Here is a 20479-nt window from a genome sequence, read left to right as displayed (position 1 = left end):
ATGGCATCAGATTATCTGGTCTTTAAGCTGCAGACAGTGTTTATTCATCACAGCTTGTAGAAAGTAATTTTGAGCTGTGCTCACCTCGGAGACACGGGGAGGAGTGGCAATGGAAAAAAATGAGCCACGAGTTATCGCATGTAGGCCTCCATCTTTGATAAAATACCTGTAATTCTTTAGGGACGGAACCATGAATACAAGAAATGAGGGACAACATCTGTCCTCGTTTTTTTTTTTTGCTTGTTTTTTGTTTATAGTGCAGCAGCACTGAATCCTGGCAGGCCCATCCAAGGCATTTTTTAGAATGATGACATCAGACGTAAATCACATTCAGGAGTGATTAAGACAATTAAATCCCCTTGATTCCTGGCAAAGCTTTGACGATATAATCCTAGCAATTTGCTGTGTACTTCTTGGAATTCCTATGTGATCTGAAATCAGTGATTCAATAAAGCTTCGAATGAGATATAAGAAAACCATCGTAATGTTTTATTTTTAGAACTTTGTCAGGAAATCCACACATCATTTTTGTTTAAAAACATGAAAATGTTACATAAAAAAAGGCATCATATATATTTTTTTGCAACCACACGAGAAATATTTCAAATGAATATGTGTTGCACGGTGACCGTTTTTTTCCCCATAGTTTTGTTTTCTCTTGATGTCGGAACAGCATCTGATCAGGACGGACCTGTGGCCTGAACTACGTGTGTACAAAATGTTAAGAAATATTCCTCATCACACTCTCTGCCCAGACAACAGCATGGATTAGTTTCTCACGAAGACTGTTGATCGATTGCTTGAAGTAAAACAATAACCATTGTATATTTTCTGACATGTTACAGGTTTTGTTAGCTGAAAAAGCTTATTTACAAGAAAGGAAACCTCTCATATTGCAGTCTGATGACTAAACTACAACAGAAAGTTCAGAATTGTACCAAAGTAGATAGTGGGTGTTTTTGCTAAGAAATGTATAAATATGTTAAATAGCATACAATACATATCTATATTTACATAACAATTTTTTTTATCTAAACACAGAACATTTTGACAATTTTTCTAAGTACCAAATAACATTTATTTATTTATTTTGTGCTTTACTTGCAAATCTGCATTGAAGCAAATCTTTACACATAATATATCCCTTATATAATTTATCTATATAAATCCTTAAAGGTTATTTAAATTGCTTTTATTTAAAAAGCTAACCATTTTTTAAACATTCCCAGAATATGCATCTTATTTAGAAATATAGCACCTTGTAAACGTATTCATACCAATCAAACACATTTCCTGATGTTACAACCACAAGCATTAACGTGTTTTATTGGTATTCAACACAATAAACCAAAGTAGAGCAACAGACTTGCAGGTGCACTGCAGGAACAATACAACAAAGCTTCCATGAGTCAAAAACATTGTGTAAAAAAAAAGGCATGGCTCCTTTCCCTTTCATTTCACAATTATGAACTACTTAAGTGTGTAATTTTTTTTTTTTTGCATCAAATCTGAAAAAATACATGGGGGCTATGATTGTAGTGTAACAAAATGTGGACCAATCAAGTGGTATGAATATGTTTAAATGGCACTATATTCCTCCTTACTACCTATGTCAACATATATGTACGGCTCAGCAAACTCACTGGGGCTCTCCTAATGGTGTGACAACAGGCCATGGCATGTCAGGTAAAGGTGCCTGGGGCTGAGGAAGGGGCTGCTGCTGCGTTTTCTGGTTAGCCCAGTTTAAGTCCACACCATTCTTCTTCAGTGCAGCCAAGTGCTTGATGTCCAGTGTCGTGAAAGTGGTAAACTGGACTTGATTCCTCTTGCTGGTGGGAGAATGCAGAGGCTCGCTGCGGTGTGGCCTCACCAGCAAAGTGGCTGACCGGTTTGCCATGGGGTCGATGCCCTTCACTTGAAACTGGTGTTGCTGGGAGCTGCTCCTGCAGCGTCCCAATGTAGCCGTTCTCTCTGGGACAGCAGGGGCACTCACAGTTTGCAAAGACCCCTGCAGGCCACTGGGAACCATTGGATCTATTGAATTATGGGACTCAAGAGGGCGGTGAGGCTCACGTTTCAGTGTTGCGGCCTGAGCCGGGGCAGCTGGAGCACCTGGTGGAGGTGTGCTGTCACTGTTGCTCCCCATCCACACCCAGTCATGTTTGTGATCCTTCGGGTCTGCAGTGGGTGCTGGGGCTGTCTGTATGGGGGTCTTCTGTTTCCGAAAACACAGCTTGTACGATGCACAGTTGAGCAAAAATGCCACGATGGCGAGACAAGAGACGCCTATCAAAGAATACATGCCAATCTCCAAGTCGGACAAGGCTTTGAAAGTTCTGATGAGGTCGCTCTCAATTACTTTAGGGGCTTTAGTTTTCGGAGACTCGTTCTCAGGTTTGTCACCTTCCGGATTGGCATTGTTAGAAGATGAATTAGAGTTGTCAAGCATGTTTCCATATCTTTTCTTTTTCCCATCTCCTTTACTAATAAAACTCACTGTTGGTTTGGCAGTGTTCAGCTGTGCATCGGACCATAAGTTCTTGATAGCTGTAGGAGTGGCCGTGCTAATGATGCTAGTTGCAGCACCCCCTGTAGGTTTTGTTCTTCCAGCCCATACTGCAGGTGTTTGTGCATATCTGTTGGGAAGGGTTGTTGTGATAGTGCTTTCTGCTAAAACAGCCTGCTGGTTGGTCATTGTGCCAGTGGATGGCCTTTTATCCATAAAAGTGACCGTTTTTTGCGAAGTCCCTGCTGTTTTAATGCCACCCACTGCTACCACATTTTTACTTGCTCCTCCTGCTACGACTCGTCCGCTCTGAAAGTTAGTCTTGAGAATCCCTGCTCCCACCGCCAGCTTGCTCTTCCTCTTGGACTTCTGGCATTCCTCACAGATCCTCAGCTCCACCTTCACCTGCCTCCCACGGCCTTCGCCTTCACCTTGTGCAACCACGAATGTGGACAGTGGTGTACGCCGCACAGTGGCCACCCTCTCATCATTGGTGGAAACACTGAGAGAGTAGACACCGCGGTCAAAAAGCTCCAGTGGAGCAACCGCCCCATCACTGAATTGAACCCAGCAGCTGACCACTGCTTCCTGTAGCAAAACAAGAGGGAGAGAAAGTCCATACATATTCATGTAAATATTGCATGTTTTGAGACCATCAGCTTACTTGTTTTTACTACTCTATATTCAGGACAAAATACAAATATTGAAGCTCACAATGAATTTATGGCAGATATTTTTACAGTAGGCAGATTTCAGGTATGATGCATCAAAAACTGAAATTAAAAGGGATTATGAAAGAAGTCTGCTACAAGGGATCAAAAGGAAGGGAAGGAGACAGGACACAATGGAAGGACAAAGTTTGTAGGGCACACAGGAGGAAGTAAAGAGGAAAGAGGTAGCATCAAAGGAAGGAGAAGGAAAGGTAAAAATATAGAAGGGAGGACATATGTAAGGACTGAGGAAAGCATAGGAAGTTCAGTAAGTTCCATATTTGTATCCTTACTCAGACTTGCAAAATCCTTAAATTATTTTTCCTATTTTTCCCAACTACATAGGAATTTTGCAAATCAGCTTCATTCATCTCTTCAAAAACAAAAAAATAACACATTTATAAGTATGGCTTTTCGTTTAAATCTATGGCAATAATTCATGCAATAGCAATACATATGTCCTTCAACGCGACAAAAAAAACGTAGCACTTAGGGTCACCTTACAAACAGAATTAGCTAATCAAATGACATTACAACAAAATGACCCATTTCCTGTGGCTAATGTGAGCTACTGGGTCGCCACAAACCTAACCTATATTTTAGATCTGAATACATTGTGAATGGCCCTGAGCATAACAGCTTGCTATCACAGACACAATTGGCTGGTCATCCGCAGTGGCAGGTTTATTGACTGGGGCAGAACAGCAATGGCAGTGCACTGAATGTAAAAGAGAGCATGTCTGTGAAAGGGAGCTGGTTTAAAACGGGCAGACTGCCACAGCTAAATGTGTGAGTGAGCTTTTGACATGATCATCTGTCTGCCTCATCTTGGGCTCTCGCAGAGCTCTGCAGCTGAGTGAGAGAATACTCACACTGAAGAAATAAAAAGAAAGCCAAAATGTTATTTTGCTTTCGTAAGAGTGATGTATGTTCCATATTTGGTAGAGCTCATTTATATAACCAAAAGCATGTAGGGTTCAAAAATAACCCAGACCTTATTGACAGTTGAAATTGTCATTAAAAAGCTAGTTAGGTTATTTACTTTACTCCCAATGTTTTCAGAGGAAAAATACTATAATTGTATTAAGATTTTTAGTCTTTGTTTTCGCTCATTGGTTAATGTTTACTGGAGGAAAACATTAATTTGTCATTTGGTCATTTGGTTTGGATTCACATGAATGAATGCAACATAAAGCATAGACTTTGAAACCATCCATCGCTCAAAAGTCCATCTGCAGTTTTTTCTGACTTTGACCTAAACTGAAAGGAAATCAAGTAACTGCTGCAATCACAACAGGTTTAAATTTTGTTCTCTGCTCTTGTGCAATATGTGTTTGATGTTTTTATAATGGAAAGAAATTGAGAATAAGAGCAAATTGTGCAATGTTTTGTTGATAATATTTGCACACGTTCATTAGCTACAATAAATGATTTTGCCAACTCCCAAAGCATGAGAAAGTAAGCAAAAGGCACAATGGGAGTAACAAGTTATTTTTTGTTTGTTAGTTAGTTTTTGTTATTCTCCTGCTAAGGATGATAGAATGGCACCCTGGTAATGAGCCGTATTAGCCATGTTAAAAAGAATTATTACATCAGTGAACTTGTGTGTGTGTCATGAAAAAAGACTCACTATTTTAGTAGGAGCTAGAGGATAACTTTGCCTCTGCAAATTAACATATCTTTAGTTACACCGCTCTATCTCTCTTCCTCAAAATCACTTAAAATATTTTATGATTTTTTTTTTTGCAACATACTTGTTCAGAATTGATGTATGGGAAAAATCAAAGTGAGGTAGGTTTTACAAACTTGTTGCATCTGTCCAAATTTTAAAACATCACAACTAAAGTCTGCCAGGTAAGTTTTAATGAAATACAAAACAAAGCCCTGCTTCTTCTCTAGGAGTGTAGGAATACAAAACATATTTAAATGTGATTCTCCTAAAATACCTTTGTTATTATTCCTCATGCATTGTATTTTTTTCAGCAAAGATGAAAAAAAATGCAAATACAAGAATCTTAACCCCTTCACGTTTTATTTTTTTTAATCTTATGTCAAAGTAGTAATCATGTTCATGCAGGAATACAATATAAAATGACTTAATATTTTATTCAAGCCCATACTGCAGAATATTCAAGAATATTTTATGGCTTAAGACATTTATTTTGGAGTGGAATCTGAAAAAGAAACATAGTTTGTAGACCCCTGGTATAACCTTTAAGTGCTCTACAAGTTTTGGGAGTTTTTTCCAGCAAATATGGCTTCTAGTGCCAAAGCACTTCGAAAGGTCAGTAAGACTGGCACTAAAATGGTACATAAGTGCTTGTGATTTACCATTTACTAAAACTGCTTTGGAACCATGGAAAGCATAAATGTACAAGAGACCCTGAGTCTGTTTTACTTTTGCTTTTGGAGAAGCTTCATAATGGAGCAAATAACATTTCTGAGTAATGTCACCGACAATGAAATTCAATGTTAAGCTTGATAAAGTAATGTCCAGCTGTCTGAACAATATATAAAGGCTGTGTTAAATCCTTATGTTTGTTCTCTCCGTGTAGTCAGAGTTTAAGTCAGAAATCACAAGCTATAAATTTATTTACATTTTTATTCAGTTAAAATGACTTTTTTGAAAAAAATCATTCTTATTAAGAGGTATCTGCCAACACTAGATATTTTACACATATTTTTTCTATTTTTTTTTAAAGTCTGGTCTATAAACTAAAAGGCATGTTTTTAACCTCTGCACAACATTTTAGTTCAGTAGGACCCCTCTGCAAGCAGCAATATATTTATTTTTTGAGTATCTAATGATGCTGATGTCGATTCTGTTGCCTTTTTATGCATGCAACCAAGTGAGTGTTTCACAGCTGATGCAATTAATTAAAAAGAGGAAAATGTCATCATAGCAATGCCTCGAGTAAAAAAAATGGTGAATACATGAATGGTGTGACTTCAGAAAAGTTGGTGTTGCACCACAGGAGCAAAATCTTGAACCCAAAATAATGCACCAAAAAGTTAATTTAAAATTGTCCAATAAAGCAAATATGATAAGTATATGAAGCAAGAGGACGACTTTGTTTTCTTCACACAGATTTTTGAAACCTCAAACTCAGTTATAACGAGTTACAACAAAATGGAAGCATAATCAAATAGTAACCTTGCACTTGATTAACTGCTCTGAATAACAAGAGGATGTCCATGTGAAGCTCCAGTTGTTCATCATTGTCAAGACTAACAAATACTGTAACATCCATAATGTTATTGGTGAGTGTGATAAGCAGGACCATAATGTGTAGAGTTATTTTACGTGTTATGAATTAAAGCTGCTGACGAGCATATGCATAATTTCCATTTTATTGAATATCAATGCCACATGACATGTAGGGTTTTTGCGTGGTTCAGTTAAGGTTGGAGTTAAATCCAAATAATATTTGATTTTTGAGAACCTTTCAATGTGGCTGAATAACACAATGCTATAAAGAGAAGAGAGCAGAATTTCTAACACGGTAATTTAAGGCTCACGCTGCCAATTAATGGCAATACTAGTCATTATATTTAGGAGGTAATTACTTTTTCAGGTTTAGTCTAGCTTTTTTTTTTTTAGCTTTGAGAAATCAAATTAACATGAGAAAATGTGGGGGAAAAATATGCATATATAAAAACTGTTTTGAAATAAGATGGGAACAAATAAAAACATTTACAAAAATCCATCAGACAACTCTGTTTACGACAGTTTCCCAGTTGTTTACCTGTTTGAGCTCTGTGATTGTCTCCCTTGTGGTCGTTGTGGCAACAATAGCCCTGTTGCTCCCAGGGCTGAGCTGAAGAGACAGAGAAAGTCCGGAAACTAACTGCACTCCCAGTTCTGTCACGCTCACTTTATCATCCACCACCCTGATGCTCCTCTCAGCCAGGACCAATGACGTCACCGGGGACAACACCTGCAACCGCAATCACAGGCACACATTCAGGTTGCAATAGCTGAGATACACACACAGGTCTGCTGATGCCTCACCTGCACAACAGTGGTCCCAACAGCCCGTCCTTGCAGTACAACACCGTCTTGCACTCTGGCTACTTCAGGATCTGCTACTTTTAGAGCGTAGCGCACGAGGTCAGTCACATCAACCTGTACATGTAAAAATGCAAAATTAAAGACTCAATCACTGCAAATGCTTGTAGCAGCACACTTTGGGGTGTCATCTGCATATAAAGCTTTTACATTCAAAATACTTCAATAATAGTATGTCTGTATACTGGTAATGAAGGAGCGCTCTACCTGCCAATCAGAACCTAAAAAGTATTCAACGGGCTCTTCTCCAGTAAGTGGGCCAGGCAGAACCTCAGAATCAGGCTGGGCCACAAAAGGTGTGAGCACCCTCACTGGCGAGAGTTGGTACTGTAACATGCATCCTCTTCCCTTCCTCATGTCCTCATCTTCTTCACTGTCCCATGTAGATCTGACACACAAAACATTAAATAATCAGTCATATACCTGTAGGGACATAGATATAAAGAATGCTGTGAAAAGCATAGGTGAATTTTAGCAGATGAGATTATTATTCGGCTGCATTCACACTGCAGCCTGACATGACCCAATTCCAATTTTTTGTCAAATCGGATTTTTATTTCTTTTTGTCGGGCCGTTCACATTGCTACACATATGCATATGCGTTCTGTAGTCTGAACGGGCAAACGACCTGAATGTGTCCCGCATGCGCACTAGAGGGCGCAATAGCGTCAGCGTTCTCAGTGTTCTGCCAACCGCCATAAAAAGAAGAAGTGCTCAGTGTTTGCGGAAGTAAACATGGAGGCTAACAGTGGAGCTTAGCTTACATATTTGAAGTTGTTGTCCGGCCGGAGAAGCATATTAACAACTTAATCCTCATTATACTCCGTCATGGTTGTTGTTTTTCTTCCCGCTTGTGCGCATCAGGACGCAGAATAGTGAGATTTGTTGAGAATCAGTGACGTTCAGTTCGGATGAATGCGACCTGAACGTTAGGTCGCATTTGAATCAGATACGTATCGGATATGGGTCACATTCGAAAAAGAATCCGACCTGTGATGTTCAGACTGTCATGAAAAGATCAGGTACGGGTTGCATGACCTCCAAATAAAATTGGGTCACTTCAGCCTGCAGTGTGAACGGTTATTTTGGTGGTTTTGGTTCACAATGGATTAAAACTCAATTCTGTAACTTTACAACTGTCAATATTGCAGGTTAGTAATAACAGATTTTATAATGTAGAGATGTACTATAAAGAAAATATTTTATTGGTGAGGTGTGGCCTGGAGCGGATCAGCCTGTGTCTCTGCTGAGATTTTAAGCAAGTTTAGCAGCTACTTGCAGTTTGTTTGCATTGTTTTGTCTGGTGTCATCTGCCTCTAGACTCACTGCGGCGCTGTTGACCAATCAAGCACAGTGATACTGTTCTCATTAAATTAGCACTTGGACCTTTTGGCAATGTGAGTACCTGCAAAGTTCTGCTGGAAAATAAAATCTACATTTCCATGAAGATTGTCAAAAAACAGAAGCTTTTGAATTAATTGAACTTGATATAAGCCAGTAGAGAAACAACAGCATGGCTTTCCAAGTCATCTCTTACTGTTAAAGCTTCACGCTGGACTTCAATCAACATGGATTCTTTGCCTCTGAAGACTTCTTCTACACTTGGAAATTGATTTGCCTATTAAAGTCTATTTTCACGTGTGCTTAGCATTTCTCCTCTAAATCTTTCAATATCTTATTAGCTATCCCGGTTGCTTGTTCTGGGTCACCAACACTTTCCCTCTGTGAATTCTTTGACAATACCTTTTTGTGGCTTGCCTTTTCTGTGGAGGATGTCAGTGGCTTCCTGTATGGAAACTTTATTTTGTTCATATTATTAAGTTAAGATTTTATGTTAATCTATGTTTAGAGTTTTCATTAGCTGCAAACCACAATCCACAAAACTGAGATAAACACTTGAAATATATTACAATATATTACCTATTCTAAAGCATATTCCAGCACTAAACTGATGTGTTCTCCCGTAGGAGCAAACCCAGACTGGCTGTTTCAATTTGCTTCCAGCATTTCTAAGACAACTGCAGCACAACAAAAACATGCTGCTAATCTGTGAACTTCTGAAAGAAAAATAGTGATGCCCATCAGCATTGTTGTGGTTGCTTTAGAGGCGAAGCCCATGTGGAGTGACCTTTTTCCTCAAAATCAATTTAACTTAAATTAACCAAGATCCCACGGTTGAGTGGTTTGTTTTTATGTGGTAGAGGTTAAGCTGTGAACCTCTGCAATGATCATATAATTATCATACACTCAGCTGGTCCTGCCACATGGTGCACCTCAGGTGTGCTGCAGGGTTGGTTGAAATGTTTTTACACTGCAGGCTGAAAGCTCCCGTTAAGAGATAAAGTCCAAATAAACATCATTACTATTTAGCCTGAGGTCACAGCTTACCATGCGATGGGAATGCTACTTGAATTAAATCGTTGTGACTCAACAACAAGGCACCAAAAAGTAAGTCTTGACTAAGTTCTGTCGTCCAACTTGTGAAGCTTAGAGACACCACAGCGATCTTTTTACTGCAAAAAATTTTCTGCGCTTCTGTTAGGTAAGTAATGAATTAAAAAGACACTTCAGAAAACACATGAGAGGTGACAAACTTAATAAATGACAATGAATCTTCAGGATATTCAGCAAGTAATTTTCTCTCTCTGTATTCACACACACATAAAGAGACTTGTAAAATCTCCAAATTTTTTTAAAAGTATCCAAATTTTTTTATGCAAAACCTGTGCATTCCTCTATTTTGGAGGGATTTTATGAGCCATTTACGATTAAAATACTGTGGCATATATTTGTATGTAGCCTCCTTTACCTGATATCTAGTTCCACATATCTATGAAGGCCTCCAAGGTTAGTAGACAAACAACAAAAAGGACGAAGACACATATCAGGTATAGAAGGGTCTAGTTCATGGTTAGGTTATGCACCGAGTTTCCAAACTTTGAAAATCTCAAGAAGCAAAGCACTGTTCAATCGATCAGCACTTTTGAACTTCTTGCATTAGAGTGAGACTAAGATTCACTTTGCAACAGGACTAGAAAGCTACACAAAAAATCTGAGCTACAGTGGAATAATATATGCATAAAATCAGAATAAATTCCAAAAATGTTTGTGGCTCTAACAGGACTAAGCGTAAACACATTCAAGTTGAATGCTTTTCGAAGGTTCTGTCCCACTTCCTATTCGCTATTGAAATATGAGATTTCTGACCTACTATTTGTTTGTATCTGGAGCCTGGTATTGAACTTTGGGCAGGGGAATGGCATCCATTATCAAAGAGTATCGAGTGGGGAAAGTAATGACTTTACTGTACTTATTGATTGAAACCCTACTAACCTTTATTTCCAGGACATCAGTGCTGTGTCCAAAGCTCACTCACTCGCCAACGCGCTAAACACAAATGTGGTAGTTGCTCTTATCCTGGCTGACGACACGCAGTTGTGTCCAAAACCTCCAACATTCTTGTAAATTTATGAATTTTACAGAAGATTCTCTTTGAAGCCACAATTATTCTTAAACAACAATGCAAAATTGTATATTAAAATATGTTACATATATGTTAAAAATATTTTTCAATATTTTTTTAAGGAATCAGAATCAATGCAAAGTACCCTTGAAAGATTGCATTGCGCAATGGCTTTAAACGCATCCCCTAACACTATTTCAACAACTTTAAGATTAATTTTTCTTAACCAATATTTTTGCTTTTAATACACCAAGAAAAAGTAAGCAACATTAACAACATAAGATTTGTAAGTTTGAGCACAGCATATTGTGGCCTGACTGGTTGAAGGATGCATTTTAATTTTGAGTCCCGTTTTTGCTCCAAATTTCAACTTGGAAATAGCAAAAATATGCATTCTCGGTAGAAAATCAAGTGATCTTGGCGACCCAGAAAAGCTCCATCAGTCCCTCAGCATCAGCTTACTTTGGTTATGCCTTGGGCCGGCTCTGCCTTACCTCCTATTGCCTGTTGTGACGGGGACCCTCCAACCTTTAATCTGGCTAAGCTCAGGGTCGGCGATGTCGATGAGCAGGGGCAGGCGGGGCATCCACACGCTCATCTCCAGCTGCGCACTCAGGAAACCGTACGTGAAATTGATCATCACGCTGCTTTTGCCTTTTGTCTCTTTTCCGTTTACAAAAACATAGTTACAGCGTTCTGACACCTGGATTAAGGAGAAGAGAGAACGGTGGTTAAAAAGTTACAGAAAAGCTCACAGCACACACTTGATTTAAAACGTGCCTCTGCTTCTTTTCCTTTAGATCTTTTCTAGGTTGACGGCATTATTGTTTTGTTTTTTTTTTCTTTTTTCATGCGAGAGTTCAAATAAACAGGACAAAAATTGTTTTTGTGATGCCTGGTTAGCTGAAACAGGATGGCGAGGAGCAATTTAAAATTCAAGAAGGAAAAAAAAAAAGAGAACAGTACAGAAAACAAAAAAGTCTCTTGAATTTCATACCACCTCCAAAGTGTGGACAAAGGATCTGAGAGTGCTTGTGTTTGTCATCTAAAGCCACCACTGCTTCAGAATGTAAATAAGCCCTGGTTTACAGCTGTTCCTGTGATGTTGTTTTGGAGGTAGGAGCCAGGCAGTCCCCACCAGCAAGAGCAATGAGCTGAAACGCAGCAGTTGGTGTGTTTTATTTCAGATTGGAGGCCTATCTCTACTGCCGCCTCACTTATCTTAACAAACCAGTGGCTCCACTGGGGTAATTGGAGAGCACTAGACTGGAGAATAGAGTGAAGCAATGGAAAAGGGTGGAACAAGGAAGAAGAGGGATGAGTGTGGGGGGAGGAAAAAGGGAGAAAAAAGCCAGGGGGGTAGTGACTGACTGCTTAGGACAAGTCAAATTGAACTTTGTTTAGATACAGACTGAGGTCATTATCTTAAGACAATTTCCTATTAAACTCATTGATCAACAGTGTTTAATGTCCTGGAGCTCTCTAAAGTAACTGTATACTGTTTATTTTTAAATGCATTTTTATTCTGTAATACCTTCCAGAATAATTATTGCTATATTCAATGGTGGCTTCGCTGGAGTTACTTTCATAAGTTTGAAAACCAACATTTAATTGTATTATCCTTGACAAATGTTTATCCTCAAGTAGCATGAAGTAAAACTTGTAGTCCATATTACACAGTTTTTTGTTTTCAGTTACTTTTGATGATTATGGTTTACAGGTAATGGAAACTCATTAGTTCTTCAAAGAAAACCTTTATTTTACACTAAACCAATAAAGAATATTTCATTGGTTCTTTACTTGATTCAGAAATGTTATGGCCTGCATATTTATGGGCAAGACTTGAAATGACAGTTAGCTGGCACACTCTACAAAAAAGTTAAGCCATCCAAGCCCATCGTTTAAGAAGCTGTTATTTAAATAAGAAGTTATTTGCATAGTATTACTGAGTAGAAATAAAAACTGAGACAATACATAACCAACAGGAACAACTGCTGCCTTGAAAGGATTATAAAGCAAAGCCCATTGAATAATTTAGGACAGACTACTGCTGGAAAAAGAGCTTTAAGAGCCTTCACACAGACATGTCATGGACCTTTGTTGCATTCCTTGTAGTAAGAAAGTTCCTTAACCAGAGACATCAATTCTCCAATCATGTGAAAGTAGTTTTAAGGTTAGAATGCTTGTTATAAACTTTTCTAAAGGAGAGAAAAACTATACAAAAAATAAATTGCTTAACAAAAGCTTAATTCTAGTTGTACTGAGTTGTGCTGTTTTGAACTTACCTTGAGCACATCCATCTCTGCTGATTTGCAGTTGGTGAAGTTTGTCACATCTGTAACAGTGCCGTTGGCCTCAACAGCAAGAGTTTTCACAGGAACTGAAACCATTTTACCCGTCAACACAGCAGCATTCAAAATATCTGTAGTCTGGGTAAAAAGAAGAGTGAATTAAGTTCTTGGAGATGCTGCATTTACTTGTTATGTACATGAAAACCGATGAATCAGTGTCTATCTAAGAAAACTACCTTATATATTTTATTGTTATTAAGCAAGATTTGGAGACCATGAGCCAGCATTAATCAAATATTAACATGAAACATGGTTTGTCTGTTACAGGCCCTTTGAATTTTTTGCACCCATTTTGACTCAATATTTAGTCGTCTCTAATTTGTGTTTGGGTCAAGAGCTGGTGCATAAACAATTTTTAATAATATATATATATATATATAATTTTAAAATAATTAGCTTAATACCAACCATCCGTAGCATCTACATCTGACAAAATTACGCTTTGCATAGTCTGGTTGATTCGCTAAAAACCAGTAAATGGAAACTTGCTTAACTGGCATTTCCTTTATTTTCATTGCAACTTTTTAAAAGTTTGCTCAACGTTTGCAGGACAATTGAATGGAAACATTGCTAGTCTAACCATAAAAATGAATTAGGTTTTTATGCGGAGACTTTTTAAAGTATTATTGTACACATGGCCAAAAAATGTGACTTGGGTCACATTTACCTTAAACACTGCATTTCATTGCTAATGTTGAATTTCTGTATCTTAGACAAGTAGAAGTAAAGTGGCATTTACTATTCATCTGTCAACATATTTCAGACAAAAGAAACCCCTATTTTGAGTTATGTAATTTTTAAATAAATTTGAAATAACACATTTCTTGCTGAATAAAATAATTACTGTGCTGAACATCAACAATGTTTTCACTATGCACTTTTAGAAGTTACAATTGTTTGATTTAATAACCCATATTTCACATGTGTTCGTGCTAAAGTTGGATTGTGATAGATTGTTACAGAGGTTTGATGTGTCATGCGGGTATAAGGCAGAGAGAGAGCATCCGTGCCTGTCTTTGTAAATTAAGCCTGAGGTGACGAATAGACCTTTGTTATTTTACAAGCAAATTCCTCCTGTAGGCAGAACCTAAATCAAGAACAACATGTCAATGGGGGATTTTGTATCTGACAAAAACTGCCTTCCACAATAAGAAAAATAAATCATCATTTGTATCTGCTTTATTCTGCTCAGGGGGCCTGAGACGATTTCCGCTTTCTTACAACAGGCAGAGGCAGTGTACACTTCTTACAGGCTCTCAGGTAATCACAGGACGAACATGGAAACAAAATAGTTTGCACGTTTCCAAGCCTCTGTAGCTAAGCAGCGATAAAACTGTCTAATGTATGGAAGAATCATAAAGTAAAGAAAAAAAAAGTACACTGAGACAATTATATTTATCAAAGACTTATTAGACTCAAAAGAAAATCACTTGATAACCTTTTGACTTTGTTCATTTCTTAATGTTTACTTTTCTACTTATTAGAAAAAGACATTCAAGAATAGCAAAAAAAAAAACAAAATCTCCAAAACTGGATATTGGTAATAATTGCCTTTAGCCTCTTTTGCCCTTTTTTTTAAAGTAAGATATGAAAACTAATTAAAATGCTAATTAGTGAGCGAATGTAATTGTATATTTCTGAATATTTCTCTAAGCTTCTGTTTTAGCTATCTTATTTTGTTCTTCGTTTGTCTTTCCGGGCAGGCCAGGTGACAGGAGACTTAATATGATTCGCTCTGCTCTGAAAATCAACACGAGATGCTGCAGGTATTGTCCTATTTTAGCAGGTATAAAAGGCAGGAGGGGGAGTTAGCAAGACCCACAACAATTTTTTAATGCTTTCCCTCCCAGCATTTATAAAAAAAAAAAAGAGCAGGTGTGTAAGTGCTATATAACATTGTTTACAATGTTATGGATTCAAATATTACAAGGTAGACTTAATGAATTGAGAATATATTAGATTGCATATATCATATATTTGGTTTCACTTCTACTCTGCTATTTTTTTTAACTTACAAGTTATTTTATTAGAGAGCTCATTTGAAAACTATTATCTGTAAAATCGTGTCCCTTTACCATCTATAGTAAACACGCTCTTGTTTCTTTCTACTCATCCAATGCATAATTCAGAAGCTCATATTATCTGTAAGTTGTCTTGAAACGTCTAAGCCACATTTTAACTTCCAACTCTTATTTCCCAGATTTTTGAAAATGTAATTTGAAAAAAATGATATTATTGCTTGGGTGACCAGAAGCTGTTTTATTTTTTATTATACCTCCTCCCTGGTATGAAAGCAGTGCTCAGCAGATGTTTCACGGGCAGTGTCACATTTTGAACCCTGCCGGCTTGACAGCTGCTGTCCGCAATTCCAAAAGGACATGTTCTAGTTCAGAACAACGACACTGACCCAAACATAAGCCAGGGGATCAGGGAGAGCAAAAAAATCAGAAAGTAATCGCTGGACTCTGTGGGGATGCCAGTAACATGCTGGGAGAAACTCAAATGCTGTTTTCTGCAAGTTCTGCAGTAAATCAGCAACTCGAGTTTCTGACGTCCAATTCACTTTTAATTCCCTAAAAGAGCGTTTGATTTTAATTCTGTGGAATAGTTTGGAATTTCAGTGTTAATTTTTAGAGTTACTTGTTCAGCAAAAAGGGATGAGGCAAAAAAATTATTACTGTACAGGTAAGTGAGATTGGTGCTCTTGTAACAGAGTAAGGGTAAATGTCTAAGAAAAAGCTCAGGGTTTCAAAAGCATGGCCTAAAAGCATGTCTTACAGTTGTAAGACATGGAAGTACTCCAGCAGAACCTAAGGACAAAAACACCAAATAAGCCTTCCAGTAGTTGCTGTGACAGCTAAATCCCAAAGATGACTGTACCATTTGTTTCTCTTTGAGTTTTGATCAATGTTACGGAAAATAAAAAGTAGTTTTTTCTTTATGTGAATCCTTTAGTTGACTGAGATTAAGCGGATTTCTACACAGATGGATGTTTGATTTATTTTGACTGTTGCACCGGCTGAATAGACTTCTCTCAAGGACAAACATAGATCCAACCTCGTAATATGTGGGGATTTGTTTGTTTTCTTTCTAATAAGCTAGACAAGGATGTAATTCCGAAAGACAAGCAGAAAAACACTTGGAGTCTCAGTTGGAGTCACAGCTAACTTTGTTCTTAATGCTGATAACTAAACACTAAATATAGTTATCGGCATTAAGGCCCTAACTCTCTAATGCTGGGTCTGAAACTGGGAGCTCAGGAGCGAATGAGTGGCCTTTTAGACTTTCCACAGTGGCTATGAAAAGCTTCAGCCGGAAAGGATAGCAGTAAATTAAAGTCGATTCAATCTCTTTCTGTAAAAGCAATGTCTTTTTTTGTTCTAAAATATATATGGTTCTTTCACTTAACAATAAAAAAAGCTATTTTTATATACAAAGAGATACACATCAAACTTCATATCTATTTTTAGGAGGTATGTAGATTTTGCAATTTTGTACATGTTTGTTTTCTGTTTTCTTTTTGTAAGGAGGTACCTGTCAAAAGATGCTTTCTATTGACCATAACTCAGTTTGTTTCATGCTAGCCTTATTGAAGTTTGGCACTTAGACAATTGAAATTAATTTTTATAATCCACCCATAATCCTAATTAAATCAATCAAAGATTTGGATTGTAAAAGTTGTTTCTCTAAAGAACACACACAGGGCCTGCGTGTTGGTAAAATATTACTCACTGCAGGTAAAGCTAAAACTTAAATATTTAGAGAGATGCTGAGATAAAACTTGTTACTTGTTTTGTACCTAGTCAAAACTCTATGAAGTTGGAAAGCATAAATTAACCACTAAACTCAAATCATTGCGTATCTGCTTAAGATATAAAGTGAAATAATCCTGTTTAAAGTGAAATAATCCTGTTTTATTTATTTACCACAGACATTCAAAGGAAATTTAAGCCTTCAGTGTACATTTTTCTCTCTGTACACTTGTGTCTGTAACGAGGTAAGGTAAGACGCAAAACAATCGGAGTGTGCTCCCAATCTTTTTAAGACAGTAATCCCTTCTCTTAGGAGTTTTCTTTTTTATCTAAAGCATCAGAGGTTTTCCCACTTGTACGCTTTCTCAGTTTTACCATCTTTGGTCTAACGGATACACTCATCTGTAAAAGTATTGCACTTAAGCTTTCCGCTGAATGATGCAAGTGCAGCTCTCACCATCACCAGAGGTGCCAGTCCAATGAAGTCTCGTGGGGCGGTGAAGATCCGCATTAAGCCAACATCTTTGACATTCCCTGGCAGGTCCAGACGCCAAGAGATAGCCTGGCTCTCAATCTGCTCGGAGACATCTTTTGGCACAAAGTCTAGCTGCAAAATCTCCAGAAGACCCCTGTTTCGGACATGAAATGGCAAATACAAAGATGTATGACTAGATATGGCATGATTGAGTTTTAATGCTTCTGAGTTTGTGCATTTAGTAGCGGATGTTATGCAGTCTAGCTTCAAAGCCAGACTCTGAAACAATAGCATAAAAAGATCAAGAAATTAAATAAAAAAAATTAAAAAACAGCAACAACCCTTTAAATCATGACAATAAGAGAAACAAAGAGATGCCCTTAACTTTGTGGGAAAACCACCTGTTGAACTTTCACATAAGCAAAGACACAGGGGGGCTCGTTTATAATAAACAGATGGAGAACTCGGGTGTAAGAGTGTGAAGGGAAGATAAGGTGAGCTGTCAGAAGCTTCATCCAGCAATCCTGGTCAAAGGACTGTCAGGGAAATTGCGTTTGATGTTATTTGATGCTTGAGAGTGTGTAGGCATACCTGCCAGTAAGAAAAGATCAAAAGGAAAATAGAGTAGAAAGTGAATGAATCTGAAGACGCTTTGAAGTGGACCAAAACTTTGCACGGAGCTAGACAATAACTCAGTGTCGTTGGAAAGCATACATAAATGAGCAAAATCTAATATGCATAGGTGAACTTTACAGTGATGGCTATAAGTTGAAAAAATTTAGATGTTATTTATCAAGAAAGTGTGAACATTAGGTTGTTAATAGATCTTAAACTCAGGTAAACACAACCGCAGAGAATACAACCATATATACAACCATAACCATATAGCCGAGGTGACTATATGGTTATGGTTCAAAATACAACTAAATTAAAAATGAAAGCTAAGGCTTGGTTGGTCAAAGACAAATGCCGTGTGATATATCCAACATTTTCTATTTTATGATGACTTTAATTGGTCAGGGAAAGTCTGGCCTTAAAACATTTGAAAAAGTTCAATTGTATCATTCTTGAACCTCATTCAGAAACTATTATAAATGCCTGGGCAAAGAGCTTTGTGTCTAGAAAAAAGGAATTTTATTAATAGCAAAGCTGCTATTAAGTGAGGCACTACCGAAATGGTTAAAAAGCATTCTTATCAAAAACTAATTATTTCTAAAATTAAAGGTCAGATTTTTAGGATATGCATAGATGAATTTTGTACAGGTCATAAATTTACTGAATAAAAATAGCTGGCAACTGTGAAAAGAACAATGTTTGGTTTAAGTTATTTTCTTACTTAATAATGTGAATAATGATAAAGTAAGTATTAAAGTAAATAATCCATGTTTTAAAATTTTTAACCATGTCTATAGTTGGTAAGCACCGTAAAAAGCCATAAATATTAAAAACAAGTTTGGCTCTTTTTTCTGTTAATAGAAAATATGCATGATGACATAAGACAAGTCTAAACCTAAGACTAAAGACAGAACATGGGACATTTAATGCTCCTATTTATTGGTAATCCATCTATCATCACCTCGAAGCTCCTGGGTTGTAAGTATTTGTGTCCGTTTATGCGCTTACTTGTCTGTGTTTTTATTTGTGTGAGTTTTGGTTGAAGTAGAGGACAGAACTTAGGATATCTTCGCGTCCTAATCTGCGTTTCTAAAACGTGCAAGCACTTAAGCCGGGATAACGTAGCCGTGATTATGGATGACTGCAGAAATGTGGGTCGGATGGATGGAGGGCGGTTGTGAGCGCCTGAGTGAGTGAGAGCTTGGTGGATATACACCATCAGCATTAGGCTTTAATGATGAAGTAGGAAGACCTGAGAAAGATGAAGAAAATAGATATTCAATAAAGTAAATATTCAATCGCACTCCATATCATTTATTAATTTTGCTTTTATTTTGACTCAACTTTGGCCCTTTTTAATGTAAAAAACAATCTGCATAAAAAAAGGGCACTAAAATCTCAGGTAAATCCATGTTTTACCTCCCTCCACACATTTAAATCCCCTTTTCATCTTTTATTATCCAATAACCTTTATCTTTTATCCTTTTTAAAAAGAGATATTCTATGTTCAATGTCTCGTGTCTGATCACAAAAAAAATTATGCAGAACAAAAATTAATTTTCAACCAGATGAATAACTTCAATGCACAGAGGATTAAAAGGTCGTTCCTAAATTGGATCGGTGGATCGGACGCCATGCTGTTACGCACGAGAGACGCATTGCTGACTTTGGTTGTTATGTTGTTACACGCTTCAATAAATAACCATCAATTAGTGACACTGACAGGATTATTTTATTATCCCCTGTAGCCCAGATGCAGACACTAGGTAGGTGATTTGATATTCAGCCCTGAGCCCCCCAGATGTTCCTGGATTCAGCAGAGTTAGAGCTTATAGTAGCAATTAATACAAATCACTTTTAGTTTAAAAGGCTCGATGATGCTTAGCCAGACTATGTCAATAATTATGACTTCGACAAAAGAGAAAATGGAAGAAAAATACATCAAATAAAATCTTCAGTCATGATAAACTTTGAATATTGGTGGGTAGCTGAGGGGCAGATCTTTTAAACCAAGCTGTGACTTTTGGGTCAAAGGCTTTAGGTAAACATGAAGCTTGAAGCAGGAATAATTTTAGATCCTAAAGCATGTTTGCTCATGTTAGGTCAAGTGGTGGCACTAAACTAACCAAAGGTTTAGGCATGATTGTGTTTCACTCAGGAACTGACCCGTGCTGTTCTAAAGGTTACAAAGACTAAATGCTCCCTCACACCTCTAACAGCGACCAGAATAAAACTAGAATTTAAAATAGATAGATGGATTTCTTTTCTTCCTTCACTAAAAAGTTGAGGATAATTGTGGCTTTTTTTTTTTTTCATGAAAGTCACACCCTGTTAGATCAGGCTACACAGCAATTGCATGCCTTGAAAAATATTTCTTAGAACTGATTTGTAAGAGTGCCAGGATCGTTTGGCTTTAAGATGACTAAAAAGTCAAAAAGAAATAAGCTGGCCAAAGGCCCAGTAACAAGTCTGAATATTGTCCAAATTGAGATCTTTATACAGTGTTTAATATTAACAAAAAAGGATAATAAATGGGGC

General features: G+C 37.4%; 1 protein-coding gene across 1 annotated transcript in view; it reads right to left on the bottom strand.

Moving 5' to 3' along the window:
* Window positions 1-466: 466 nt before the first annotated feature.
* LOC103473594 (transmembrane protein 132D) overlaps window positions 467-20479 on the bottom strand; it is a 35094-nt gene continuing 15081 nt past the window's right edge. The window contains exons 4-10 of the mRNA XM_008423936.3: window positions 17309-17480; window positions 13034-13177; window positions 11243-11451; window positions 7493-7673; window positions 7229-7342; window positions 6963-7154; window positions 467-3094 (exon numbers count right to left, since the gene is read on the bottom strand). Of these exons, the coding sequence (XP_008422158.2) occupies window positions 1640-3094; window positions 6963-7154; window positions 7229-7342; window positions 7493-7673; window positions 11243-11451; window positions 13034-13177; window positions 17309-17480 (2467 nt within the window). The 3' untranslated portion in view covers window positions 467-1639. The remainder of the gene's footprint in view (window positions 3095-6962; window positions 7155-7228; window positions 7343-7492; window positions 7674-11242; window positions 11452-13033; window positions 13178-17308; window positions 17481-20479) is intronic.

The sequence above is a fragment of the Poecilia reticulata genome, chromosome 12 (assembly GCF_904066995.2).
Source record: "Poecilia reticulata chromosome 12, P_reticulata-male-v2, whole genome shotgun sequence".
NCBI lineage: Eukaryota > Metazoa > Chordata > Actinopteri > Cyprinodontiformes > Poeciliidae > Poecilia > Poecilia reticulata.
This window is presented reverse-complemented; position numbering and strand designations above follow the sequence as displayed.